This window comes from Sciurus vulgaris (assembly GCF_902686455.1).
Source record: "Sciurus vulgaris genome assembly, chromosome: 2".
Classification (NCBI taxonomy): Eukaryota; Metazoa; Chordata; class Mammalia; order Rodentia; family Sciuridae; genus Sciurus; species Sciurus vulgaris.
The window spans coordinates 6,674,842-6,701,837 of NC_136462.1; the positions used below are offsets into that span (position 1 = coordinate 6,674,842).

The following is a 26,996-nucleotide window of genomic DNA, read 5'->3' on the forward strand; positions in this document are numbered from 1 at the left end:
GGAGTGGGGACTGAGCTGGAGGGGCGGTCAGGGACCCTGGGCTGGGTGACCACAGATGTGCAGGTGAGACATGGTGGCATCCAGGACCAGTGTGGTGCCCATGGGGATGGGCGGAAGTGTCCAGGTCAGAAAGAGGCTGAGTCACCAGGGCTTGGTGGTCAAGGTGGGGTCAGGGAAGAGGCAGGGAAGGATCCCGTGGCTCTCATCCCTGTCTCGGCCAGCGAGCCTGTGGTCCTGTCTTGGAGGGGCGCTGTGGTGTCCAGCCGAGCCCAGTGAGCAGGGTCCCCAGGCACTGGACATGAGGCTCGGGAGCAGGGGCACAGCCAGGAGCAGACAGTGCCGAGGAGAGCCTGGGCTGTGCTCCAAGTGACAGAGGCCAGTGCCAGGGACAGTGGTGGCAGCTGCCTGCTGGCCGGGTTCTGGGGTTACCACCCCTAGCAAGACTTCCCTTGCCTCCAGGGCCCACAGGGCTGCCTCCTGGGAAGGGGCTCTGCCTGGACCCTGGCCTGGGAGATGCAAAGGTAGGCACCCTCCCTCGGGCCCCCCACGCCCCTCCGATACGCCCAGCTGCTCCTCACCTTCCCCTGGGTACCACTGAGGAATTGCTCATAGCTGTTACCACTGACGGGAGATAACTGCAGCTAAGCAAGGTGGGACTGCTTCCCTCTCAGGTTAAGGACATACACAGGCAGGTGGCACCCGGCTAATACGATGAGTCAGTGATCAGGGATTCAATTTCCTTTTGTCTTTCTGCTCCTCTGCCTTTCATATATAGCTGTTGCTACAAGTTTACCACATGGTCCAACATGGCTGCCACAGCTCCAGCCACACTTCCATGTTCCAGAAAAGAAACAAGAGGATGGCCAGCGGGGGCCAAAGGGCACAGGCTTTTCATTTTCTAGTACATGCCTGGCGAGTACGCTACATCAAGCCATGCCCCCAGCCCTTTCTATTTTATTTTGAGACAGGATCTCACTAGGTTGCCCAGGCTGGCCTCAATTTCGTGATCCTCCAGCCTCAGCTAGTATCTGGGATTACAGGCAGGCCCCACCATGCCTTGCTTGTCTGATCCCTTTTAAGGAGCTCCCGGCTGACACACCCAACAACTTCTGTTTCTGTCTCAGGGACTGCTCCCTGGCTGCAGAGGAGCCTGGGAAATGTAGTTTTGTTGAGCATCTTGCCTCTCAGACCACAATGAAGGTTCTCTGATGAGGAAAGTGGGAGAACAGAGCTGCCTGCGTCTCCCACCCCTCCTGTGGGGCTAGGTGCTGCGGCCCTCGTGTGCCCGCCTTGGGCCCTGTCGGGGAGTCTGCATGCTGCCTGCCCCCTGTGCCCCGTGCCCCGCTCTGCACCTGGCAGAGGAGACAGTGGGAGGAAGGCGGGCGAGGCGCAGCAGCCCTGGCCCTGCACCCGGCAGCTTGTCAGCTCCCAGGCAGAGCTGGGACATGACCTTCTCCGCACTAGCACCAAGCCCTGAAGCTCAGCTCCCATCTAGTGAGAATCAATTCGGGGGCGGGAGGCCACTAGGCCCTGCCACATGCTCTCTGGATCGATGGGCAGGCGGGCACTTGGCTGATCATCCTGGCCAGTGAGGACAGGTGGCCTGACCCCTGGGAGAGCACAGGGATCCCCGCTCCATGGAGGGAGAGGAGTGGGGGTCAGCACGACCTTGGACTGACTGAGGAGGATGCTCTCTGGGCCTGCCTCCCTGGCACGGGGCCCTCATACCACCAGCCCCAGGCGGGACGGCCATGGCTCCCTCCGGGCTTCGGGGGCAGAAGCCCCCGACAAGGAAGCACACAGAGAGGCACCTGGAGACCTGGAACAGAGCCCCAGCCCAGGACAGAGTCCAGAGAGGGCTGCGTCCCACCCCGGCTGCCCCGCACAGCCCAGCCAGCAGAAGGCACGGGTGCCCCCTGGCCCGCCGCCCACCCCGGAGCCCCAGAGCACAGGAGGCAGGGCGGCCACAGGCCCCCTTGCTCGCTTGGGTCGCCGGCGGGAGGCCAGACTGCCCTTCTCCAGGTTCCTGGACGAGGTCGCCGTGCGGGTGCTGGACCCTGGGACCTTGGAGGCTTTCAGGGGGCCCAGAGGCCGCGGCCCAGCACCTTCTCCAGAGGCGCAAGGCTCAGGCCTGGCCCAGGAGCCTCTGGCTGGAGCTGCGACCCCAGAGGAGGCGGATCCGGCTCCCAGCCCCCAGCTTTCCTCGGAGGCAGCAGCGGAGGCTATGAGAGGAGTGGGGCCAGGCCAAGCCAAGGAAGCCAGAGGGCCCTCTGTGGACGGCGACCAGCATGGAGGCCCGTCCGCCTCTCCGTGGAGGCATCCAGGCCCGGTGAGTCTCCCCCCACCCCAGTGCCCCCGCGGGCAGCCGGCAGAGGTCTGCTGAGGCCCTGCGCTCCCTCTGAGTCCTGGCTGTCCCCTCCTCGTCCCTTGGTCACCCTCCTTCCGTGATACCTTGTAACAGAAAAGACCTTAACTCCCTGTTAAGGTCTGGCTTGAGGCAGGCAGACTGTTTCTGGACTGAGGGCCCCTGCGTGAGGACAGCCCCTCTGGGGCCCCCCACAGCGTTGGTGTGGTTGACCCTTCTGGTGTCTGAGCCTCGGAAGCTTCAGGTGCTGTGGAGAGCCCCGTGGTCCCATCAGGCAGGCAGGTGGACCCTCCTAGCTGCCCCGGTTAATGAGTGGAAGCTGAGGTTCTGAGGGGCCGCCCCCCGCACACATGGCGGAGGCCTTGCAAAAGGCTGGGGTTGGACCCAGGCGAGCCCTGCCTCCCCCCATACCTCTGCTGCCCTGTCACTCGCCCTGCGCCCTGCCCGGCCTCCTGCCTCCAGGAACAGCAGCAGGTGGTCCTGTTGAGCTCTGCTTCTGCACAGCCCCAGGGTCCCTCCCTAAGAGCCATGGCGGGCCGGGCAGGCCTGGGAGGCCGGGGAGCTCTTCAACTTGAGAACCACTGCCTGCTGTGTGACTCTGGACAGGTCCCCTGCCTTTCCGGGCCTCAGTTTTCCTAGCCGTGAAAAGGCAGCAGTGACCACCCAGGAGGGGCTGGCGATCTAGGACCCCCACCCTCTGTGGCTCTGGGCTTTGTGCACCATGCAGACCTCGCAGGGACCATTAGCCCTCGGGGAGTTCCAGACATGCCGGGGCCCCTGGATATTCTGTCCCAAGGCTCCGCACACTCGCCTCGGGACTGCAGAGCCACACCGAGCGTCGGGGATCTGTCAGGGCCCAGCAGTGAGTATCGTGGGCAGACTGTGTCCAGGGCCAGGCCAGCAGTGTTCCTGTGGAGGGGCTGGCATTTGCTCCTTGAAGTGGGAGGTGAGCATCAGCCATGGCAGTCAGGGCTGGGCCTTGCCTGGTCCTGGAGGCTCCAGGCCTATCTCCCTCTGCCCCCAGCCCTCCCCAACCCCAGCGTCCTTTTACACGGTGAGCGCCAGCTCAACTCCACCCTCAGATCAGATGCAGCCAGGCCCCAGGAGCAAAGTAGCAGGCCTATTTTACAGATTTGGAACTGAGGCTCAGAAAGCCGATGCTCAGGCCTGAAAGCCCTTTCAGAGACACAGTGCCTGGCATGCCATCATTAGCCAGGAGGAAGCCACTGACCATGGAGGGCCCTGGCTTCCAGTCCTCTGTCCTGTCTGGGCAAGTGGCCAGGGGAAGCTCCTTTCATTGTCCAGCAGGCAAGAAGTCACTGCAGAAGGTCTCTGGGAGCTCCAGCTGTCAGACTGGGACTGAGACTCATTCAGGAGACTCACAGTATGGCATGAATGACTTATGCAGCCTTTCCCTGAGGACACAGGGCCAAGAAAAGAGCAGAAAGCGCAGGACCAAGGTCATGGCCTGGGTGGGGCTGGGGCAACACCCCGATGCCAGTCCCCAGGGCTGCAGTGGGATCCTGTTCAAGAGGTCCTGCTGAGTGACCTTGAATAGGTCACTCTGCCCTCCTGGCCTCCATTCCCCAGCAGAGAGGACAGGCTTAGGTGTGGCTGGTCCCCCTGAGCAGGGGACCCCAGGGCGCCTCTGGAGGGGGTGCTGCTTCCCAATTCCCCTGTCTCATTGCCACGTGGGAATGTGGGACGGAGTTGCTAAAGCTTCCAAATTTCTCAGTAGAAGCCAAAAATATGGATTTTAAAATGTAAACTCTCCCAATTTTTAAAGTTGGCTCAAATGTTTAAAAAAAAAAGAAAGAAAGAAAGAAACCTTGCGCAGGCCAGATACAACATGCTGGGGGGACAGATTTAGCTCAGGGAGGCCAGTTTGCAGCCACCGGCCTAGTCGGTCTGCGCTGTGCACAGCTGGGAAGAGGGAGGCCCTGTCTGAAGCCCCAGAGAGCCCAGTGAGGACTCAGGAGAGGCAGGGTCACCTCTGCAGCCAGGGCCTCTGCAATCCCAAGGAGAGCTTTGTTGGTGCCTTCTGAGAGCAGTTCCAAGCCAGGGTCTGAATTCAGGTCCCCACCTTGCTGGGTGACCTTGACCTTCTCCCATGGGTCACTTCAGGACTCCAGGCTAGGCTGCTGGAATTCCCTGGGACGCCCCCTCTGGCGCCCATCCCTCTGCCTGCTGGGAACAGCCGAGGACACACATGCCCCGTGCCAGGGTCCTGCCTGTCCCCCTGCTCCCTCAGGGCTCCTTGGCTGGCTGCACCGCCCTCTCCCTGCACCCTACTGGTGGCAGAGCCCCAGGACCATCCTGGTCCCTCCCCTTCCCTTCCCATGAGCTCTGTCCTGTCCCAGCGGCTGTGACCCCTGCTGGTCTGGCCACTTCCAGACTCACATCACTTGGATTCTGTCCTGAACTCTGCACCATGTACCCATTCTCTGACTGCTGGCTGCATTGGGGACACCCCAGGCCCGGATCCCACGTTCTGTCCCTACCCTCTTCCCAGCTGCTCATGCCAAAAGCCTTGGTGTCCTCCTCCAGGATTCTGGCTTCTGCACCACCTCTGACCTGAGGGGACCCCAGTGCTCCCCCACCACTACTCAGCCCACCCTGGGGCTGCCTGCCCAGGCTCACTGGCCTCCCTGTTGTGATTGTGCCCCGGCTGACTGGTCACCCATCTTTCTCACCAGAATTTCTCCTTGGGACCCATGGGGGGGGGCATTTGCAGATTTTGCCAGTGGAGTTTGTGTCCCTGCATTAGCACATCAGCCTGGTGAAGGCGGGAGATTCACTGTCCCTGACAACAGGGCTCAGCACTGTGTGTTGAATGAATGCAAGAAGTTAGAGAGCAGAGGAAAGCATCTTAGAAAGGTGTCCCCCCTGATTGAGGCGCATGTGAAGGCTGCCTCTGCAGCTGCAGCCCTTCTCTGGCCCACCCCGAGGACGGCCCCATACAGTCGCCTGTTGTTCATAGCATCCCCTAAGCATCCGCCATCCTTCCTTCCTTCCTGGACAAAGAATCCAGCCTCAAAGAGGCTGAGAGCCGTGCCTGAAAGGGCACGGCTGCCCGAGGTGCGCACGTCGCAGTCAGAGGTGGGACCTGCGCCCGGCCCAGGCTCACCTGTCTTCCACTCAAGGTGGGATGGGGAGGCAGAGGGAGCTGGAGCCACATGGGCGTAAGGCGATCCCAGGGGACTAAGCGCTGGGCTGGGGTCTGAGAGGTCAGTGCAAGCCCTGAGGGAGGGTGGGGACTGTCCAGGGTCACATCGCAAGTGGGAGGCAGAGCTGAGACCAAGATCCAGGCCTCCGTGTGGCACCATGGAGCAGTTCCTCCCAGACGTGGGCTTGAGTTCCTTTGCTCAGTGGTCACCGGCATGGGCAAGGTGGGCAGCAGTGCCAGGGGCCAGACGGTCCAGCAGAGGAGTCACACACTGCTTGGGGCTGACCCGCATCTGCAGCTCTGGGAGTGTCCCTGGGCCCAGCTCCATGCAGATGCTGCGTTGGTGCCCAGGGTCTTGGGCCTTCTGGCACTGGGTGGGGCTTGAGGAAGGGCCCCAGGCTGGTGTGTGTGTGTGACAGGGCCTGAGAGCAGGTTGGGGGCTGAGGAGCACCTGGATCCATCTGGGAGACCCTCGGAGCCAACCCTGGCCCGTGGAGACTTGAGGCCAGGACAGAGGGCTGTCAGGGTATGGTTTATACTTTGCGTGGTGATCAGAAAAGGAAGCCACCGGCCCAGTGAAGCTGTTGCAGAGCCTTCCAGAAGGAAGGAAGAAGTGCAGAGCCCCCGGGGCAGGGGGAGCTGGGTTACTTTGGCAACACGAGGTGACCAGGGTGGCTGCTGATTGCTGAGGGAGGAGCAGGTGGGGGACTGGGGTCAATGTTCACAGCCCCTCAAGACCAGGCTGGAGGATGGAGCCACCTCCTCTGTCACTGGTGGCTGCACCTCGTGTGTGCACATCGTCCTGCCCGGTGGCCACAGGGGAGGTGATGGTTGGGCGAGGTGGATGACAGTCCTGGCCCCAGATCTCCCTGCTCCTGCAGGTGGTCGCCAGTGTTCACCTCTCAGAGCCTCGGAGTGTGCACCTGTGAAATGGGGGTACGGAGAGGGGCAGGATGTCGACAGAGAACTTAGAGAGGGTGCAGAGCAAGTGAAGGGGTCAGCGTTCCTGGGGATCAGTGAGGGCAAACAACAGCCAGGAAGTCACAGAGCCTGAGAAAGGGCGCGGGGCTCAGTCCAGTTTGGCCAACAAGGGGCCTTGTGTGAAATAAAGGTGGCTGCTGGCCTGGCCCACAGAGGGGACCAGGGAAGTCCCGGGTGGACAGAGAAGGAAGAGGCAGGGAGGTGGGGTGGGCTGGAGCGGCAGTGCCCAGAGGCAGGGCTGACTGGGCCCGAGAGCACCTAGCATGCGCTCCTGCGTCAGGAGGACATGCCATCCACCCACTCTGAAGGGAGGTCCCACACCACCATTTCACCAGGTGAACCCTGGCTGTCCCATGGGTGCCTGATCTCACAGTGCCCACCCAGTCCTTCCACCCGTGCAGGAAGTACCCATTTACCCGCACAGGAAATCAGGCAGGCCTCTGCCAACCTTGGGTGCCTCTGAGCAGGCCACTGCAGGGTTTACTCATCTAGCCAAAAGGCATCAGGGGAACACTCCCAAGTCCTGTGGCCGGTGAAGCTGAGGGCACAGGACCTCCCTGCAGGGCCAGCCTTGCTGCTTTCATCCCCACTCAGCGTGGAGCTGGTCCCAGACAGAGCGGGAAAGACAAGGCCCTGTCCCATCTGATGTGGGGCTTTACTAATGACTGCCAGTTCTGCAGAGGGCTGCAAGGAGGAGGTAGCTTTCAAGAGCGAGGTCCCTCCAGGGCAAGCCCTGCAGGCTCTGCGTTAGAGAATTGGAGGAGTCAGTGGAGGATCAAGGTCAGGGTCTGGAATAGAGTGAAAGGCACCAGCCACTGGTTCCCTTCTGTCTGTCTCCTGCCCTGCCCAGCCTCCACCTCTACCATCAGGGACGCTGGACAGCCTCCCCTTGCCTCTTCCTCTGTTCAGTCCCTTTGTGGTGGGGCAGGGTGTGGGATTCCCAGATAGGCCTTCTAGAAGTACGCAAACATTCAATGTAAATAATTAATGCTGGATTTTTAAAAATTAAATTTTAATGCATTCATATTAATTTCAGACAAGCTCCCTGGCAGGTCGTTGACTGAGCGATTGAGGCATCCAGAGACATCCAGGGATGCCCCCCACCTTTGGAAGGAAAAGCCTCTTAGGAATAGGAGCTGGCTTAGTAGGGCCTCTGCGGCACCAGGCCTCCTGGAACTCGGCTGCCTCTGAGCTCTGCTCTCCCTACCTGTGAGGGGGGAAGGCCACTTCCCCTGTTCCTGAGGAGGGGTCAGCGGAGGGGCTAGGGCCCTGTGGTGTGCCACCGTCATTCTGCTGAGGGTGGACTCCCAGAACTGAGAGTGGGGGTGCTCCTGCGCCATTAGCCCAGGAGAGCCGGGCTCACCTCATTTGCTGCCTCCTCCCTGGTGGGAGACCTTAGCCGGGAGCTGCTGAACGAGTGGCCAGCCGTTGGTTGGTGGACGCATGAACACTTGGATTTGGGGGTTTGGTTTGATCCTGATTCAGGTCTGACCCTCCGAATGGACGGCTCCTCCCACCCTGAGTTGGCGGAGGCCAAGCCTGCTGGGTGCTGGGTGTCCTGGTGAGAGCGCAGGGCTCCTGCCCAGGAACTCACAGCCAGCCAGGGGGAAAGGCTGAAGGCACGGCTCCTGTGCGGCAGGACCCGGGCATGCACTGTCCGTGTCTATTGAGCACCTGCTGTATGCTGGGACCCACTGCGATGATGGCTGTGATGGGGACCAGGAAAGGTGGGCCTGGGGAAGAGAGGGGAGTGGGGGACGTGTTGGCTGTTGGCAAACTCTTCCTGGAGAACTCTTCGTTCTTGGAAGAGGAGGGTTTGGAGAAGGGGTCCCGGCTCGTGGTCTTGGACAACTTTTAGAGTGTCCGGGGAGGGAAGCCTCGATCCCGGCGCCTTGGGGACCCTTTCCCCTGAAATTCCTTCCCCCACCCCAAGCCCTCCGCAGCCCGCCTGTGCTGAAGGGCAGCAAAGTGGCTCTGGTCCGGCTTCCTCCCGCCTCCCCTCCCCCCAGCTTTCAGGTGAGGAAACTGAGGCCGGGGGAGGCCTGTCCGAGCGCCCGGGAAGTTGGTGGCCGAGGCCCCGGTGCCGGGCTGCGCCCTCGCCCGGCGGGGCGGTGGGGGAGGCGGCGTGGGGCCCGGACCGAGCGGAGCGCGCTCCCGGCGGACGCGGCGGCGGCGCCCGGCGCGAGGGGCCGGGATGGGCAGTCATCAGTCTTCCCAGGTCTGTCGCGTGGCCCCTGGGCTCAGACCCCGGTCCCCCCCAGCACGGAAAGACGGGGAAAGCCCCCGGGCGCGGCCTCTCCTGGGCGGGGGAGAGCCCGCCCCGCGCCCCCAGCTCCGCGCAGGAAGTACGATCCCGCCCGGGCCGCTCGCGGTCCCCGTCGCTCGCCGGCGCCCACAGGGTTAACGGCGGCGGGTGGGTCTCCCCGCCCGGCGCGCGGAGGGGCTGCCCGGCTGCGCGGGGCCGGGCGGGGAGGGTCTCCAAGCCGCGCGCGGGCGGGTGTGCGCAAGCCCGGCAGGGAGCCCCGCCGGCGAGCAAGGGTTAATCCCTCGGGCCCGGGAGGGGCGAGCCAGGCCCGGAACCCCAGAATCCGAGGGCACCGGGGTCCCTGACTGAGAAGTGCAGGGCTCCGCATGCCATCACGCTCCGACGCGTGAGTGTCGGGCGCTGCGATCCCGCACGGCCCCAATTCCGCGGCTCAAACATTCTGGGACTCGGGATCCTGCGATGCCGGGCTCGGCTTCCGCGGGAGGGAGCGCGGGGCGGCAAGGGTTAACGGGCGGGGCGGGGAGCGCAGGGACCCGCGGCCGCCCGGAGTTAACGGGGACGGGACGGGTCCCCTCCTCCGGGCGAGGCCGGGAGCGCCGGGGGCCGCGGCATCCCGCGTCCCCGGGCCGGCCCCCTGCTCGCCCCGGGGGGCGTAACTCGGTGCCGGGGAGCGCGGCGGCCCGGGCGGGCTCACCTGTTACTCGGCCGCGGCCCGGCGCGCCCACTGAGTCACGGGGGCCGAGCCCGGAGGGTGCGGGCCCGGGGTGCGCGCGGCCCGGCTTCCCACTGGCCGAGCCACGCAGGGGTGCCCCGCCGCCGCGCCCCGCGGAGCCCGCGGTGCCCAGCTCCGCCCGGCGCGGCCGCGGAGCGCACGCCTGCTGCCTGCTGACCCTCTCGTTTGGTTTCTCGCAGGCCTCTGCCGCAGACATGGAGAAACTCAGGTGAGTGGAGCGGCTTCCGCGCCGCGGCTCGCGGGGCCCGGGCGGGTGGGGGAGCCGGGCGGGGGAGGGGCTCCCCAGCGCAGCCTCGGGGCCGGGGCGCCTGGCCCGTGTGCGTGTGTCGGTGCGTGTGTGCGCGCGGCGAGACAATGGGGAGCCCCGCGCGGGGCCGCTCGGCCGGGTGGGCGGCTGCGGCTGGGGTGGGGTGCGCCACTGAGCCCCGGCCGCCCCCAGCCCGGCCGCGCGCCGGCCTCCGCGGGCCTTAGCGCTCTGTCCCGGACTCTCGCCCGTCTCCCCCCCCTCCCCCCGGGACCCTCTGGGTTTCTGTTCCCGCTGTTACGCACGGTCCCCCGCCCCCCAGCTGACAGTTGCCTGGTTCTGAGCTTTTAAGTTTCCGCCTCTTGGGGGCGGGGTGGGGGGATGGAGTCCTCGCGGCTGGCCAGGCAGTCGCGTCTTGGAGCCATTTTGGGGGAGTCCCGCGACAGCGTCGGGGGAGTGAGTGCCCCTCGAGTCCTCCTTCCTGGTGCTAAACTTTGAGCCTCGGTGGACTCCACCGGCTCTTTTCGCAGCAGTCAGGGATCAGCCGATTTGAATATTCGCGACTAACGCTGCGACTTCCCCTGGCCACCCTGACCCCTACTTGGGGAACACTCCTCCTGCGATTTCCTTCCGGAGCCCTGCTGAGGCTGTGTGTGTGGGCGGCAGGCCTGGCTCTGACTGCTGAGTTTCAGCATCTTCTCCCCTGGCCTGGAGGGTCTCTTGGCCTCCCCCAACCCCTCCCGAGGCCAGAACTGGCATCTATTGGGAGGACTGTGGGCAGCAGGTGCACCGGGTCTCTAAGGGGCAGGGGTCCAGCAGAGCCCAGGCTTGGCCCCCTGGGTCTAGGGGACGGGGTCCGGGGCCTTCTCTGTTGACCCTCAGTGCTGTGAATGAGTGACTTGAAAATATCCAGGGTGGAGCTGGAAGGCAGGTAGGCTCACAAAGGCCCCAGGTTGACCATCTTCTGGGCCATTGCGCTGGCGGGCCATAGGACCAAGAGCAGCATATCCTGGGCTGGGAGGAGGGATCCCAGCTTCTTAGGTGCTAGGACCTCAGACCCAAAGCCTGATGTTGGTCAGCCAAGCCCACCTTGTCATAGCCAAGGTCCAGTGGGGGCAGTGGAGTTCAGAGAGTGGCAGTCCTGGCTCAGACCAGGACCCTCCCTGGTGCCCCACATTAGCCTTCATTCACCAGTACCCCCACCTGGGCAGGGTTTCCAGGTGGGGGCAGGGCACCGCTCAACTCAGCTGGAATTTGAAGGAAAATGTAGCTTGTAGGGTACCCTGAAGCCTGCCCAGGGGCCCCCTGTGGTTTGCTTTCTCCTTCCCTCCTTCCCCATGCCCAGCCAGGACTCTTGGGCACCTACCCCTTTGTGCCAGGCACTGGGGACAGGGACCTGACTTGGCCTGGTTGGCAAATACCTAGACAGGTGAGCCAGGGGTCAGATCAGCTGCCTGAGCTGCTGGGGGCCCCCCTGGGCTGAGTGGGGAAGGTTGGTGGCAGTGGCCAGGGCCTGGGATCCTGGGCTGCATTGGGCCGAATGACCTTCTGGAGACAGCAGGGGTCTTGGGGCCAGGACTCAGCATAGCCTCCTAGAATTGGGGAGGGTTCCTGCCCTCCTCTTGCTCTTAACCTAGGAAGTGATCTCCAGGTGGCCTGGAGACCCTCCCAGACTGTTCCCTCTTGACCAGCTAGGCCTCTCCAATGAGTTGATTAAGGGAAGTTGGTCACATGGCCTACCACAGGGAAGGTCACCGGGTTTGGGGTCCCACTGACCAGTCCCTCTCTGGTAAAGTCTTGATTCTCTCTGGGTCTCAGTTTCCTCACCTGTAAAGTGGGTGTCCCCTTCCCCCCAGGGTGCAGAGAAGCTGGGAGGTGGTATGCAGTGCTCACCCAGGGCTGGCACAGGCAGGGGTCCAGGTGCAGCATCCCGGAGGGCCTCTAGACACTGGTGTCCTAAGCAAGAAAAGAGGTATTTATAATCCAGGTGACGGGTCTCCATTGTCCAGGGGACGGCCCAGTGCCTAGTCCTTCCTCCTGTCGCTCGATTGCACGTCATAGGCTGGGTCTTGGACCTGAATCTCTCTCTGAGAGGATAGGTCCTGTGCCCCATCTGTCCCCTACCCCCTGGGGCTGGAGCCAGGCCTGGCTCACTCAAAGGTCCAGCAAATACTTGTTGAATAAGCATAAGGACTCTGCCACCTGGTGGTGTCATGAACCTCACTGGCTCCCTTGTAAGCAGGTAGACACCTGCCACTTGCCTGGCCCTTCTTCCTGACTCCCACCATGTGGCAGTCCTACTGCAGAGCTTTTCTGCCTTTGCCCATGGTGTCCCCTCTGCCCAGGACACCCTTCCTTGGAGGTCTTGTCCATGTGACAAACTGAGGCTTTTGTGATCCTCTTGCCCCTCCCCCTAGTGAACCGGCCCCATCTACACAGCTGGCGTCTGGTTGGCCATCCAGACCCTGGCCAGCCCCCCACAGCAGGGGACACGGGCCCATGACAGAGTTTCCCAGGGGTGTTGGGGAAGGATTTGCAGAAGCAGAGACACCAAAGCCAAGACTGGGGATGGATGGGATTTTTTTCGGAGGATAGATGGGATACCTCCTGAGAGGTGCAAGGGCCTGGGGACTTGGGGAAGCAGGGTGTGTTCAGGGAGATGGGAGGCTGGGAAGTGGAGGTCACTGGGGCTCTCTGTGCCACCTGGAGGGTCTTCCATCTGAGTGCAGAGCCTGGGTCTGGCCCCTTGACTTCGGCTGGGCACGGGCTGACACCACTCTGCAGGACTACCCAGACCCATGTGATACTGTCCCCTCTTCCCTGACCCCCGCTCATCTCTGCTCAGCTCTCCTCCCCCAGATGCTCGAAGAACTGTTCTTGTGGCTGTCGAGCATTGGTGGACATCACCAAGTCCTGGCTGTCCCCTTGGTCAGGGCCTTTTGCCTGGACTCCTGCTGCCACATGGGGAAGCGGGTCCATCACCTCTGGTGGGGCCTGGTGTGCAGAAGGTGCTCAGGAGGCCCAGGGACGTGCCCCGCAGGCTCTGCTGCTGCCCTCGGAGTAGAACTGCCCAAGTCCTGAACATGGTAGACTGCGGAGAAATCAGTATCACTGCAGCTTAGGCATTAGTTACGATGCCCACCTGGTGACCACCACCCAAGTCAACAAGCTCAGCCATGCCAGCCCCCCAAGACCCTTCCCCAAATACAAAGGCCTCTGCTTCCAGAGACCACCAGGACCCCCACTTGGTGATGGTCAGTTCCTTGCTTTCTTCATAGATTCGTCACTGAGAGAACATTCCAAACCAAGTTTCCTGTGAGGCCCGGACCTCACCTGCGTGGGGTCGCTGGTTCTGTGCTGGGGGTTGGCTGGGCTGTTTAGTTCTCAATGCATAGCTGGAGAGTCCCAGCCCAGAGCAGTGTGGAGGAAGCTGCTGTCCATTCCCACACAAGTGTTTTTGGGGGTGTGCTGCATTTCTGGGGTGCGCCTGGAGTGGAACTGCTGCGGCACATGGCACACACGTGATCCGCTCTGGAAGATGAGGCCAGGCTTTCTGCGGGCACTTTCCTGACCGGCTCCGTCCCACCAGCCGTACCAGCACTCCCATGTCCACTCCCTGATCTGTCACCTGGTCTGCGGGGGCACTCAGGAGTCCTGATCCCGCCTGTTGGGTGCCGTTCCGGTGTCTTCCTTGGTGGGCTGGGGTGTAGCTCAGCAGCGGAGTGCTTGGTCAGCCCGGGAGCTCCTGGGGGCAGGCGGGGAGCAGCGGTTTCTTCCTTGGTGGCATCTGCAGGCACTTTCCTACCAGAGCGCTGCTTTTCCTTGCTGATCTGCAGGAGCTCCCATGGTCTGTCAGTTGAGCAAGAGGCCCGTACCGCAGGCGGTTTGGGCTTTGTCGGCTCTCGACCTTCATCTTGTTGAGTGTTGCTTCAGCTTTCTGCGTGAGGTTTGAGCGTCTTCCCAGGTCACAGAGCCATTGACCTTAGTCCTCTTGACCTCCATCCTGTTGTGTGGTGTGAGGTTGGGCCCTGCGTTCCCGTTGTGGGCATGTGGCCGCCCGCTCAGTTGGCCCACGCTCCACGTCACTCATACACTACTGTTGCCCGGTCCTGCCGGGTGCTGTTCTCTGCCCTGGGGTGTTGGGGGAGCGCCAGCCTGGCTCTGGAGACAGACATGCAGTGATTATCAGGTAGCCTCAAAACGTCCCTGCAGGGCCTTCCTCAGGGCCACGCTTGTGCCCTTCCTGAAGTCCAGGTTGAGGGTGTACCTCCAAAACTCCCAGGCTCCTCTGGCCACAGCCCCTTGTGCAGACGCCAAGGCCCCCCACACCCGTCCCTGTGGGGATCCTTCTCCCAGAGTCTTGGCTTCAGTTTGCTCATTGATCACCCATTTGACATATTTATTAAGTGCCCCGTTTACCAGAAGGCTACAGCGGTGATCAATGTAAGCAAACCCTCTGGCTAGACGACATGGAAAATTTCTAAAATACGTACCCAGGTGGCAAGTGATCGGGGACAAAAAAAAAGGGGGCAGTGCGCATGTGCTGGGGGAGGGGCGTGATTCTGTAAGCTGAGCTCCTGGGGAGGGCAGAGGAACCCGGAGGGAGCAGCTGCACCCGGAGCTCAGAGTTCCAGGCAGGGAACAGCCAGTGCAAAGTAACCTGCAAGAAACTCACGTGGGCCTGGAGGTGGGGGTGGCGGTAGGGGTTCTAGGTGACAGAGGGTCCAGCGAGCAGCATGTGCTGGCTGCCAGGCCTGGGGATGAGAGGGAGGGGCGTCAGAGGCGCTCCTAGAGTGCCGGGCCAAGGAAAGCCTGGAGCGCCGTCCCCCGTGTGGAGGCAACTGTGGGGGGAAGCAGTCTCGGGGTGCACAGGCAGGGGGTTCCCTTTACCAAGCAAAGCCCTGCTGTACACCCACTCTGGCACGCAGTGGGTGCTCACCGAGGGTCAGGGGCTGACTGGTACTGTGGTCCCGGAGCTGCCATCTCCAGAGGAGGTGCTGGGCTGGCCCCCATTGCTGTCCACCCCTAATGACTGGGCTCCTCAGGCCTCCCCTCCTCTCTGTCCCAGGACCCTGCTCTCCATCTTCCTCCCACCGGCTACCTCAGCAGGCCAACACCATTCCTGTGGAGGTCCTTTAAGCCTCCGCCCGGCCTCTGACCCTGGTCCTACAGGAGACCCAGGACTAACTGAGGCGTGAGTGACTGCCTGCTTGGATTTCTCCCTTTGAGGGCCAGGGCATTAAGAGGGACCTGTCACGTGAGCTGTCCCCTCCCCTCCTGTACCTGCCCTTCAGAGGCTCTCGTCCCCACAGTCCAGTCGAGTCCCACTCTTCAGCAGAGCCTCCTCCGCAGAGTCTGTGGTTGAGAAGGCAGTCTCCTGGTTTGAGTCCCAGGTCTGCCACTTACTGGCTCTGTGACCTTGGATCGATTTCTGAACCTCTCTGATCTGCAGCTTCACATTGTAAGTGGGGTGGCAACAGCAGCCCTTCCTCCTGAGGACTGAGCCGACGCTGTGTGGGCTAGCTCTTGTGTCCACTGCCTGCCCCTCTCGGAGGGTCTGCCTCTGCCCTGCCTGGGCCCCGTGCCCCCATCCATCAGGCGGGCGTGAAGGAGGGGACCAGGTGCGGTGGCGACCTTGCAGCCCCAGCCACGCGGGAATTTGCAGAGTGGGGGATGGGAACCCGCTCTGCTGCCTTCGCCGTGTGTAGAAAATCACCCCAAGTGTCGGGGCCTCCACACGGGGTGCACGCCACCTCCCCCGGTCCTCCCCTCAGCCCATCCCACGGTGACCCACCAAGTCGTGAGTTCTCCACCTAGTCAGGTGCCAGAAGTCAGGGGCAGCCCGGGGTGGCCCTCCTGAGCCATGAGGGACAGCTCGAGCCACTGAGGTGGGGAGAACTGAGACGGGGCAGGTGTGGGGTCAACGGCTGGGACTGGGTCTTCTGGTCCCTGAGCTCCCCTTCCTGTGCCCCTAGTGGGTGCCTGGGTGGTGGCAGTGGTGTGCTCTTCCAGAGGGCTTGCACTTCTGCGCCCTGGGAGTCTGGCTGGAAGAGGGAGGACTGGGGCTGGGGGCCAGTGGGGACACTTGGAGTGGCCACCCTGGGGAGGGAAAGTCACCCAGGCCCCGTGCTGCCCCGGCGGCTGAGCCTGGACAGCCCCAGCCAGCCCTGTGCCGTGTGTCTGGCAGTCCCCAGAAGCACCAGGGGAGGCCCGGGCGAGTCTGCCTGTGGGGGCCTTCCCACAGGACAGAAGGAAAAGAGCTGGGGACAGGCAGGAGGGGAGGACCCAGATGTGGAGAGTTGGGGACCAGAGTCTGAGAGCCACCCCTGACCCGGGACAGCACTGAGGAGTCATCTCGGGGGAGGGCTTGGGGGGGACCAGCGTGCCCCTGACTCCCTCGTATCTCCATTTGTGAATGGGGACACTGGGCTGCCCAGCACAGGACCCCAGTAGCCCGTGGCAGAGCAGAGGGTGCTGAGGGGTGGGCCCGCCTGGCTGGGCACTGCTCAGTCACCAGTCCTCTCCCTGGCCACTGGGCTGGGCACAGCTGGCACCCTCACTGCTAAGCAGAGCGAGCAGCCAGCTCGCAGGTGACCCTCGCGACCCCTCGTGGAGCTGGTGTGGCTGTCAGGAGAGCCCCACCCAGAGTCACGAGTGCCCCTAGGGCTTCTGTTATGGCTGGGCCTGAGGCCTGGGCAGGCAGCCTCCTGCCGGCCCTCCCTCCGGCCCCAGCTGGTGGTGGATCTGCCCTGGGAGCCTGGTGTCACCCTCAGGACCACTTGAGCCCGTGCGTGTGCTGGAAGAGGTGCAGGAGGGTGGCAAGAGACCAGCCAGGGACCCAGGGCATTCCAGAGAGGCCCTGGGTGTGGAAGGGAGCCAGGCGGGGGTGGGCGGCCCCGTGCCCCGCAGTCCGGGGTCACTGAGAAGCATCCCACAGCCCCAGTTAGCTTTGTGATCCCCAGAATTTGAGAAAACAGGCCTCCCGCTGGTACAGTTAATGAGTCCTCTCATCTGTGTGCCGGGTGAGCAGGCCGTGGGGTGGTCACCCCCCGGGCTCCTTGGTGGCCAGTGAGGAGCCTGGTAATCAGTGTCACGTCCCGGCCCCTCCTCCCCAGGCTCCGAGGAGGGGCGGCAGGCGTAGAGGTTGATTTGGAGGCCCTGTGGGAGCTGTCATCGGCTGGGAGGCCTGGTCTGTGGCCATCTGCCTCCTCATCCTCCTTCTGAACACTGACACTGGGCAGGAGGGATGACCAGGCCAGGGTGGGCACAGCCTGCCTTCCAGGCGACCTCGTTCCCTGGTGGGAAAGACAGACAGGAATGTAGACCAGCAGGGCCGGGCTGGGTGCTGTAAGGAGGGTGCCAGGCAGGGGTGCCCAGGGACCCCCCAGCAGCGCTGAGGGCAGGGCCTCCTGGGTCGACATGGGCTTTGCGTCTCCTGAGACAGCCTGCCCTAGGCGCTCTCTTCCTGTTTTGCCACCAGAAGGACATGACCCCAGACCCACGGCAAGGCCTGCCTGTCCCAGAAAGAGAATCAGAAACTTCAGCCGTGACTGGGGCCTTCTGGCTGACCCCAGCAGCTGCGGGAGGGCAGGCGGGCCAGGTGCAGGGCTGCCTGGCAGGGTGTCTGGTAACAGGCGTGTGGCACCGGGTGTGGGGACAGATGCTGGTAGGTGGGCACGTGGCGGTGACATCTGTGGAGTTCCCTTTGGATAGCTTTGTTTTCTTGGTGGAAAAGGAAGCAAGGTCACCCGCTGTGGGCAGGTGGGGAGGAGGTGTGGGGTCAGCCTGTCACCTCCTCGGCACTTTCCCCCCATCTCTGGGTCGCAGGCACACAGTCAAGGGAGAGGTGGCCCTGAGCAGGGTGGGCTTTACCCTGGTGGCACAGCAAAGAGTGTTGGGGGCTGGAGGGGCCATGCCGGCCGCTGGCATGGATGCGTCCAGGGGCAGGGCTGGAGCTGGAGAGAGTGGGTGTTGAAGTGGGGCTACCACAGGGGTCTGCACTGGCGTGAGCACGGAGGCATCAGTGAGTCTCGCGCCCCTTGTCCCCTCATGCTCTGCAGGCTTTCCCCGTGGTCACTCCCACCCCAAGACTGGAGTTGGCAGGCCTGCTGTGGCCCTGGCTCGTGTGATGCTTTGAGTCATCAGGCTACCTGGGACCTGGGATCTTGTCCACACCCCAGGTCTGACAGACAGGTGGGGACAGTGGCAAGCCCTGACCTGCAGGGCACGAGCGTGCAGTGGGCACAGAGTCGATGGGCCGTGTCCTAGCGGCCTGCCCTGACCCTCTTTCCTTGGGCCCCAGCTGACTGTCCTCTGGGGACTGCAGTGGGTCTTCTGGCGGCCTTTCCCGAGGGCTGCTGGGAGATCACAACCTGCTGTGCCCTCCCAAGATCTCTAGCACGTGGCCATCGGGCCTGCCCTGGACCTTGCGGTGCACCGGGTGCTGTGGCCTGGGGAGGAGGAGCAGGGACAGCCCCTGCACCCAAAGAGCAGCTGGGCAGTGCAGGGGGAGGTCAGGGAGGCCTTCCTGGAGGAGGGGAGTAGAGTGAGCCAAACCACAGAGAAAGGATGTCCTGAGCAGGAGGGCAGCGTGAGCCAAGGCCCAGGGGCGAGTGCAGCTGTCCTGGCCACCTGCCGGGCATGGTCTGCTTTGCCCCAGGCCTGGGCTGTCCCAGCCAGTGGTTCTCTCTCAGCAGGGAGGGGGCACGTCAGGGTGGGGCTGCAGCTGCCTGATCAGATGAGGTGAGATGACACCTTTCCTGCAGCGGCTCCTGACCCGTCTCTGAAAGGAGGGAGCCACAGAGCAGCCATGTCACCGGCACGCTGTGGTCCGCACTGGTGGGGACAAGAGCTGAGTTCCAGGATCCCCGCACCCGTCAGGGTCACCTGGCTGTGTCACAGGGCAGCTGATCCCCCTCCAGGCCGCCCCTCCCAGCTGGGGGCCCCAGGGCACACTGTGACCTTGCCTCCCCGCATGCCTGAGAACGCTGTGCCCACGCGGGAGGTGAACTCAGGTGCCAGTACGCGCACACAGCCTCTCCAGGGACTAGTGTGCCCTAGCCTGGTGGCCACGGTGATGACGTTGGGAGTCCCCCTCTCTGTGCAGGTGGAGTGGCCGGTGTCATTGCTGCAGAGGTCACCTGGGGGTCATCCAGGACTGGCAGGTGCACAGAGCCCCCAGGCAGTGCCAGCAGTGGCGGGCTGCCCTGTCCTGGGCCCTTGATGCGAGGGGAGCAGGCCCCAGGCCCGTGCCCAGGCTGAGGCTGCCGCGCACTGCTCCAGTGCCGCCGCCCGGTGTCTGCGCTCAAGCCTGGCCCCGGGAGGTGGGAGGTGGGAGCAGCCGGCCGGGCCCTGCCCTTGGCCTCGGCGCACCTCAATTTCCTTATCCGAGGGAGGAGGGAGGTGCACAGAGCCCAGGCGCTGCCGGGCACTGGTTGACAGTTTCTGCCCCACCTTCAAAGGTCACAGCAGGGTTAGATGGCACCAGTAGGGCCATGACTGAGACCCAGGGGGAACAGGCTCCCGAGACACACAAACCCATGGCCTCCGAGCACAGGCAGTGAGAGGGGCCCGCCGCCCAGCAGCTGCCCTGGAGGACACAGGGGCACAGGCCCTGGGAGTCCAGTGTGGGTTCCCTGGGAAAGAACAGTCTGGGCGGGTCCGCTTTCATCCCCTCTCAGGGTCAGGGTCAGCAGGTGGAGGTGGCCCTTGGCAGGAGCTGCAGAGGGAGCAGGTGACATCCCTGACTGCCCTGGCTCCCAGCACGGGTGTCAGGAACGTGACAGGAACACGGCTCCAGCGGCAGGTGAACAGGCAGGGCAGGTGGCTCCTCACAGCCCTGCAGTGGAGGAAGAGGTCTGGGGGTCTTTATGAGCCCCCCACTTCACCAACCTCAGAGTCCCCCCACCCCCGGGTAAAAGTGCCCAGACCTCGCAGCTGGGGCCAAGTCAGCTCTCGCTCTGCTGTGTCCTGCAGGGTCCGGCCAGCTCATGCAGCCACACCCTGGCTTTGTGCCAGACCCTGTGCATGGGGGTGGGTCTATGGGGACAGCTTTGGGGTGAGGAGCTGGGTTCCTGGCCTGGGTACAGTGAAGAGCCAGGGATTTCTGACCGGGGAGAACCTGGTCTGGTTGGGCTTAAAAACGGGCCGCTTGGAGGCGCTGAGTCAGGGGCCGAGGGGGGCCAGGAGACCCCAGCACCCTGGCACTGGGTGGCAAGCAGGACAGCAGCCCAGCCGAGGACCTAGCTGAGGAGCCACACAGGGAGGGTGGGGCGAGCTGGGTTTCAGGACCCCCAGGGGCTGGGGAAGGAGGAAGCAAGCGAGATCCGGGCAGAGGGGACATGGGGACAAAGTCACCAGGATGAGAAACTGGCTGCAGCATGTGAAGAATGACAAGCAATCTGGTGTTGCTGGGGCGTGACTGTCGGGCCCAGGCTGAGAGCTGAGGCAGGAGAAGGCAGCTGCGCCTGCAGGCACCGAGCGGGCCCGCGGCATCAGGGCACAGGACAGGAGTGGCTCTCGGTCCCGTGGCTGTCTGTGGGACGGTGAACGGCCACCCAGCCCTGCCATCGCCATGCGCACCAGTGGGGAGCCGTCAAGCAGGGTCAGGTATGACTCCACCGGGGACCAAGCTCAGCGCAGGTCCCCGTGAGGAGGGGCTCCGGGGAGGTGGCTGCAGCAGAGCGTCCCAGGGCGCAGTGCGCTGGAAGACAGGGCCGGCGCAGGGGTCTAGAGGGTTGAGGCCAGGGCGACACCTGGGGGGTCGAAGGCCTGGGGCAGTTGTCTCCGGGGGTCGGGCAGAGCATGTCGTGGTCATCGCCCCTGGCAGGGTGAGGATGCCGGGTGCACCGCGTGGCCAGTGTTCTTTCTCCTGGTTCGTGTGCTGGAGCAGGACCGAGGGCCACAGTGGCCCACAGGTAGCGTGGCTCCTGCTTCCCAGCTGGACTGATGAGGGTACTTCCCCTGGACTGCTGTGAGGTGTGAACCACCAGCTGGCACACTGGCCGTACTGCCCTTGCCCCCCAGGACCTGTAGCTGGTCCCTGAGCCAGCTGCTCCCTTGTGGGGGAAGGAAGACAGGCGCTAACCGGGGACTCCAGCTGCCTCCAAGGGCCAAGTCCTAGAGGGTCTCCTGCAGAGCAGCTCCAGCCTGGGCTCCCACCCTCCAGGGCCCCACCTGTGATGAGAGACACACCCCTGTTCCCCGTGCGGGGACCTCTGTATCCATGTGGGTGTCCTGACCACCACAGGCAGGACTCAGGACCGTCCATTTCAGTGGCCCAGGTCAACCGCCGTCCGCTTCTCTGCCCAGGGGTCACCAAGCCCTCCTACCAGCAGCAGCACCCAGCCGGGGGTGGCTGTCCCCAGGGCTGCACGGTCCACCACCCCAGCTCCTGCTGGGGCTGGTGCTGGCCCTGCTGGCAGCCGCTGGAGAGCCAGGTGGGAGGCGGCCGATTCCCTCTTCCACTGCCAGCCTGCTGCTCTCTGAGCACCGGCAGGCCTCTGCAGCGTGGCTCTCCCGCGGCCGGCTCAGCGGCTTCCTCGCTGCCCTTCTCTGGAAGAGGAGCCGAGGAGGGGCTGGCAGACTGGCTCCCCCTCCCAAGCCTGTCTTGAGACTGTGGCTAACCCTCCCTAGACCCCGCTTTCCCATCTCTAGGACGGGGTTCCCCACACCGCAAGCCGGAAAGAAAATCCCACGTCTTCCCTGGCTCAGCAGGAATGATTTGGTAGTGGCGCTTAATAGAGACCTGCGAGCATCCAGAGCCAGACCTTGGGTCGCTTCGCAAGCCCGACCCCTTCCCTGGGCCTCAGTTTCCCCCCGGGTCCCAGCCTTTGTCCACCTCCAAACCACCCAATCTTCAGAGACCTCACCCACCAGAAGCACCCTGCAGAAGGGTCTGCTGGTGGGCTTCATGGATGAGGACCAGGTGGAGGACACCTGTGGCCACAGCTGGTCTCTGCTAAGTCACCAAGGGCTGACCAGTTGGTTCCAACTGCTCCAAAAAGAACCTGCCCACTGGGATCCTGCCCTGTGTCACTCAACAGCATTGGGGTCATTTGCCAAGGGTGGACCCTGGAACAGAAGTCCTAAGCTCCTGGTCTCTAACCAGAGACCAAGGCCCTGCCGCTCACCACCACCATTGCCTACCACATGCTGGGCCCTGGCTCCTGTTCAGGAAGCCAGGGGCAAGAGGCCCCATTTTACAGGTGAGGAAACTGAGGCTCAGAGAAGCAGTGACCACAGTGAGATTCATAGCTTGGGGCAAAGAGCTTTCCCTGGCTTCTGCTGCCCCCCTCAGCCCATGAAATCATTGCTTATGTTGATTTTTTTTTTTTTTTTGGTGCCCAAATTTGATCCTCAGTAAATTTTTTTCCTAATTTTTCATCCATGGAAAATATGACAAATCCAGAAAAGTATAAAAATTTTTCAATTACCCAGCATTCCACCATCCAGGCGAAACAAATTGACATATCTCGCCTTCCACGCTGCTCTGTGGCAGTTATTCATTTAGATGGGATTATGCCGCTCTCCCCCAGAACACACATCTGCCTGCGTCGCTCAGCATTCTCTGAACGCTTGGTTTCTGGGCAGCATCCGAGTCTTTGGTGATGGAAATGGCCTCCCTTAGCAGGGCTGGCCTCTTGCTTTGGCTCCAGAGCCAGCAAGCCAGCCCCGAGCTTCTGGGCACCCACATCCCTACAAGCCATCAGCTGGGATGGCCGCACAGCACTCCTCTGAGGCTGGTGTGTGACCTGTGGTCCTCCAGTGGGGCAGCCCCCAGCAGGCCAGGCCAGGCCTGCGTTCTTTCCCACACCACCCACTGTCCAACCTAGACTGGCCATAGGAAAGGGTGGCTGAGCAGGGTCCCAAGAAGGCGAAGTGTGTCCTGGACCCCTAACTTCCCCCAGGTCCCACAGCTCACAGGACAGTCCTGCAGAGAAGAGGGTCACCTGTCTCCAGCATCCTTGTCTCTGATCAGGTGGTCTTGCACACTGGAAGCAGTAGTCAGGACACCAAATATAAACCCCCAGCAAGTGACCAGGGACCTGCCACACTGGGACTCAGTGCCACAGATGAGCTCAGGCCCTTTGGAGTGACCAGCAAGTTCTGACAGGTGCACAGGCTGGGACCCCTCTCTTGAGCTTCCTGAATCCCTCTACCTTTGCCACCCTGAAGACAGGAGCCTCCACACCATAGGGTGTGGACATGGACTTCCCATCTCTGGGCGTCAGCCAAGGGCTGTGGTCAAGTGCCCAATGGTGGGCCCTAGTGGCCTCCACCCTGCCCCGAACCTGCCCCACCTATTCTGAGCAGCTCTGTCCTCTTCACCCACAGGCTGCGCAGCCCCTGGGTGCCCTCGTGCCTCGGGCAGCCCCGAGTCCTGCAGGGCCGCCTGACCAGGTCCTCACCCTCGCTCTGGGACAGGTAACACACCTGTTGTCTCCCGCCATCCCATTCCTTGGTGTCTCTACGTCTGTCCCCAGACATCCATCCCATGTTTGTGTCTGACTCCCCAAGACAGATGGGGAGGTTCAGAGGAGAAGGGTCTCCCAGCCAGCAGAACATTGTCACCACATTCTGGCACCAACCTTGGGCTCGGGCTCTTGTGAATGGCCAGAAGGGGCCCCCTGTGGGAAGATTCCTCCAGGACTCTTCTTGCCCAGGGGCTGCCATGGCGAGGAGGAAACCCATAAGCCCACTCATGTGCCAGGTTAGAGCCAGCTCCTGGGACCCAGATCACAGGGAGGGGACCCCACAGGTGGGTGGAGAACCAGAACTGGCTGCTGCCAGCTCTGCAGACGCCTTTCCCCACATGTCTATTAAGGACACTGGGGCCCCGCCAGGCCATACCCCCACCTAAAGCAGGATCCCCGGCCCCTGGCACCTCCCCAGCCTCCCGCGGCCCAGAGGCCCCCCCTTCCACGGCACCACCCCAGCAGCATCCCGTTGTGTTGGTGGCTTTAGTACCTATCAGACAGGGACCAGCATCGGCCCTGCTCCCCATGTGTGGGTGATCACCCCACTTTACAGATGTGGAAACTGAGACCACAGACAGGTGGGGCTTGGGTTAGTGCCCCAGCACAGTGGGAAGGATTGGTAGCAAGATCCAGGTAACCACCCAGTATCCTCCCTGTCCAGGAGGACTTCTAAGACACTGAGCCCCTGGCACTAGTAGCCAGCTGTGAAGGGCAAGGAGGGGTCCCATGGCCCTCCCCATGTGGGGGTGCAGGCAGTAACCAATGGGGGGACTTTGGTCTGTGTTGGATGGTTGAGTGAGAGGCATAGGGATCTGGTGGCTGCTGGACATGAGGTGGGTGGAGCTTAAGAGAGACCCCAGCCAGGAAGGGTCCATGTGCGACTGGGTGTGGAGATTTGGCCTTCGACGGCTCCGGCGCCTTACAGAACAGCCTGGGTGAGTGCAGGGTCTGTGGACGTGATGGAGCCAGAGAGAGGGGAGGGGACGATGTGGTGGGGACACTAGTACGGGTGAGCTGGGAGTCACAGTGACAGGGGCTGGGAACCCTGATGGAGGTGTGGAGGTGGGTGAGGGGTAGGCTCAGCAGCTGAGGCTCTGCGGCCAAGGCCTGGCCTGGGTGCGGCTCCAGGTGGCCGCGGGAGAGGCAAGGGTGCTGTCGGAGGACTGGCAGAGCAGGGAGTCACCTAGTGCACAAAAGGCCCCTGGTCGGCCCAGGGTAAGTAGGTCCTGGAGCAGTGGCCCCTGGGGTGGCCTGGCACCTCCAAGCTGGCCTGTCCTTTGGCTCCTGCTCACTGCCTCCCTCTCAGCCTGGGCTCTCTGGGCCAGGGCCCGGGTCCTGCTCCCACAGTGAGGTTCCGGGGTGGGATGGGGAAGGGGCAAGCGTGCCGACTGGATGGGTGACAGGATGGCTCGCCCAGTGACCACAGAGCCCAAGAGCAAGGCGACCAAGGTGGAGGAGTGAGGGTCAATGGCTCTGAGGTGCCCACGGAAACCAATGCCTCCAGAATGGGCAGGGCTGGGAGAGGGCACAGTGGGCTGCTGGCTTCAGAAGACTGAGGCCCCAGAACTGGTCAGTGAGGACTTGCAGTGTGGCTGGAGGAGGGATGAGGAGCAGGCCAGCAGGGAGCAGGTGGGGCAACGGACAAGGCCCTCCGTCCTCCCGAGGAGGCAGAGCCTGTGATCGAGAACACCTAGGGGAGCGTCCAACCTCAGGGCCTGCTGCCTGCCCCGACCCAGGCCCTGCCTTCAGTGGGGCGCCCTGGGTGATGTGGGCACCCAGGAAGACTGTGCCCCCCTAGGGAAGAAATCAGGGGCAGTGGGGCAGCTGGAGCCTGTGGCTGCAGGATGCTAGAGGTGGGGCAGCCTTGCCTCAGGGCTTCCCCTGTTACTCTGTCCCCTCTTTTGTGGAACTGACTCTTGGGAAGACCTGTCCCACCGTTCTGTGAGTTTCAAGAATGGAAGCAACTCTGTATTTAATTTTAAAAACGTAGACCTGGGCAGGAATCAAGGAGTGCTCACAGGCAGCTCCTGGGACAGCCCTGTGTTCTCAACCCTCCGGCAGGGAAGAGGTCATTGTCCTTGCACAGCCCTCACTGGGCTTGGGTCAGGCAGGTCCTGAGGACACAGGCTCTTGTCCAAGGCCCCTCTGCACATGTGGATGGAATCAGGGCTCCAGGGCCCTGCCTGGTTTCCAGTGTGACACCGGAACCTGCCTCCTGCTCCCCAGGGCCAGAAGCAGAACTGTATACCCCACAGCAAACCCGGCAGAGGTCGCCCCCCTGGAGCATGGGTGCCCAGGTCCTTACTGAGACCCAGGGAACTTGGACCTCACCACCAGCCCCTGGGGCATGGCCACCCACAGCCCCTGCCTGGTGCCCAACTTTTCTTCAAGTGGCTCCTTGCCTGGCGGCTCATAAGGGTAGATGGTGTCAGGCAGGGGTCATGCGGTGAGCAGGCAGGCGGGCTTCTGGGCGGCTTCCTGCGCAGGCTGCTGAGCTTCCAGCGCTCCCGTCGTGCCTATCCTGATGGGTCCTGCCTGGGTGTGGGGCATCAACCCAGCCTCTCTTTGGCCCAGAGAGGTAGACACAATGTGCTGGGGCCACCAGTCAGGGGAAGGGAGGTCGGGTCTCAGGCATGACATTGCTAACTGGGCCTTGGCGTCCCTGGCCAGCTCCCAAGGGAGGGGGCGCGCCACAGGGCTTCTTGTACCAGGGCCCAGCAAGCCGCCCACACACACAGGGTTCTGGGGTCAGTTTCACTCCAAGGTGACCTCGTGGTGGTGTACTTATGGCAGAGGCACTTGGCTCGGAGCCCCGACCCCTGGGGTCGGAAGTCCTGCGTGCGGCTGCGGGGGCGAGGGTGTGTGCGTGTGAGAGAGCGCATGACCCTTGCGGAGGCCGCCAGCTGCAGGGAGCAGCCCACGCAGGCTGGGCTCCCGGCGCCCGCTCAGGGCGCGGTGGGCCACGGCGCGTGTCATTGCAGTGCGCTGCAGGAGCAGAAGGGCGAGCTGCGCAAGCGGCTGTCCTACACCACGCACAAGCTGGAGAAGCTGGAGACCGAGTTCGACTCCACGCGCCACTACCTGGAGATCGAGCTGCGGCGGGCACAGGAGGAGCTGGAAAAGGTCACGGAGAAGCTGCGCAGGTGAGGGTGGTGCCCAGGAGGGCCGCTTCTGCTGGCCCAGGTGGAAGTCAGACCTGCGCCCGGAACAGCAGGCCAGGACTTGGACACAGGGACAGGCTCCTCCTTGGGCCCCTCCCCGTGCCAGGCTCCATTCCTGCTTCTCACTCCTGTTCATCTTGACTGAACATTTTGCCACGTTTTCTTGGTGGCAGCAGGACACAGAAAGTCTCCAGAAGTGACTGGCCCAGCAGGGTCCCCAGTGGCACCCTGGGTCCTGATGGGGATGGGTGCCTGGGCCTGGAGACCAGCCAGATGCACAGACTTAGGGCCCCTCCTGGCGCGGCTGGGGCTAGATGCCCCAAACCCCTGCTCCTTCAAGATGGTGTCACTGACCTGTCACAGGCTTCTCGACTTAAACAGGATGCAAAGAGGCAAACTTTGCTGATGGTTTGGTTTTTTAAAATATTTATAGAGTACCAGCTATAGAGTACCAGTGCTGCCCTGAAGGAGGACTTGCCAGGAGGGCTCTTTGGCCCTCCCTCAATGTCCCCATCCTGCTGAGACTTTTGATGTCACCATCAAGTTGTGTGGAAACCAAGGCTGGCCAGACATCCATTAAGGTCCTGGCTCTTCCACTTGCT

General features: G+C 63.0%; 1 protein-coding gene across 10 annotated transcripts in view; it reads left to right on the forward strand.

The window, feature by feature from the left end:
• Positions 1–26,996, forward strand: part of BEGAIN (brain enriched guanylate kinase associated) — a gene marked incomplete at its 5' end in the record, with an annotated part of 38,557 nt that overhangs the window by 3,828 nt on the left and 7,733 nt on the right. For 2 of the 10 annotated variants that reach the window (XM_079129503.1, XM_079129496.1), the window contains 3 exons: positions 8,692–8,730; positions 9,691–9,719; positions 26,215–26,376. In XM_079129503.1, coding sequence (XP_078985629.1) covers positions 8,707–8,730; positions 9,691–9,719; positions 26,215–26,376 — 215 coding nt within the window. Of the gene's footprint in view, positions 1–8,691; positions 8,731–9,229; positions 9,720–20,313; positions 20,364–23,090; positions 23,181–26,214; positions 26,377–26,996 lie in introns of those variants that run through there. The other 8 variants (XM_079129495.1, XM_079129497.1, XM_079129502.1 and 5 more) reach the window with 6 other exon arrangements.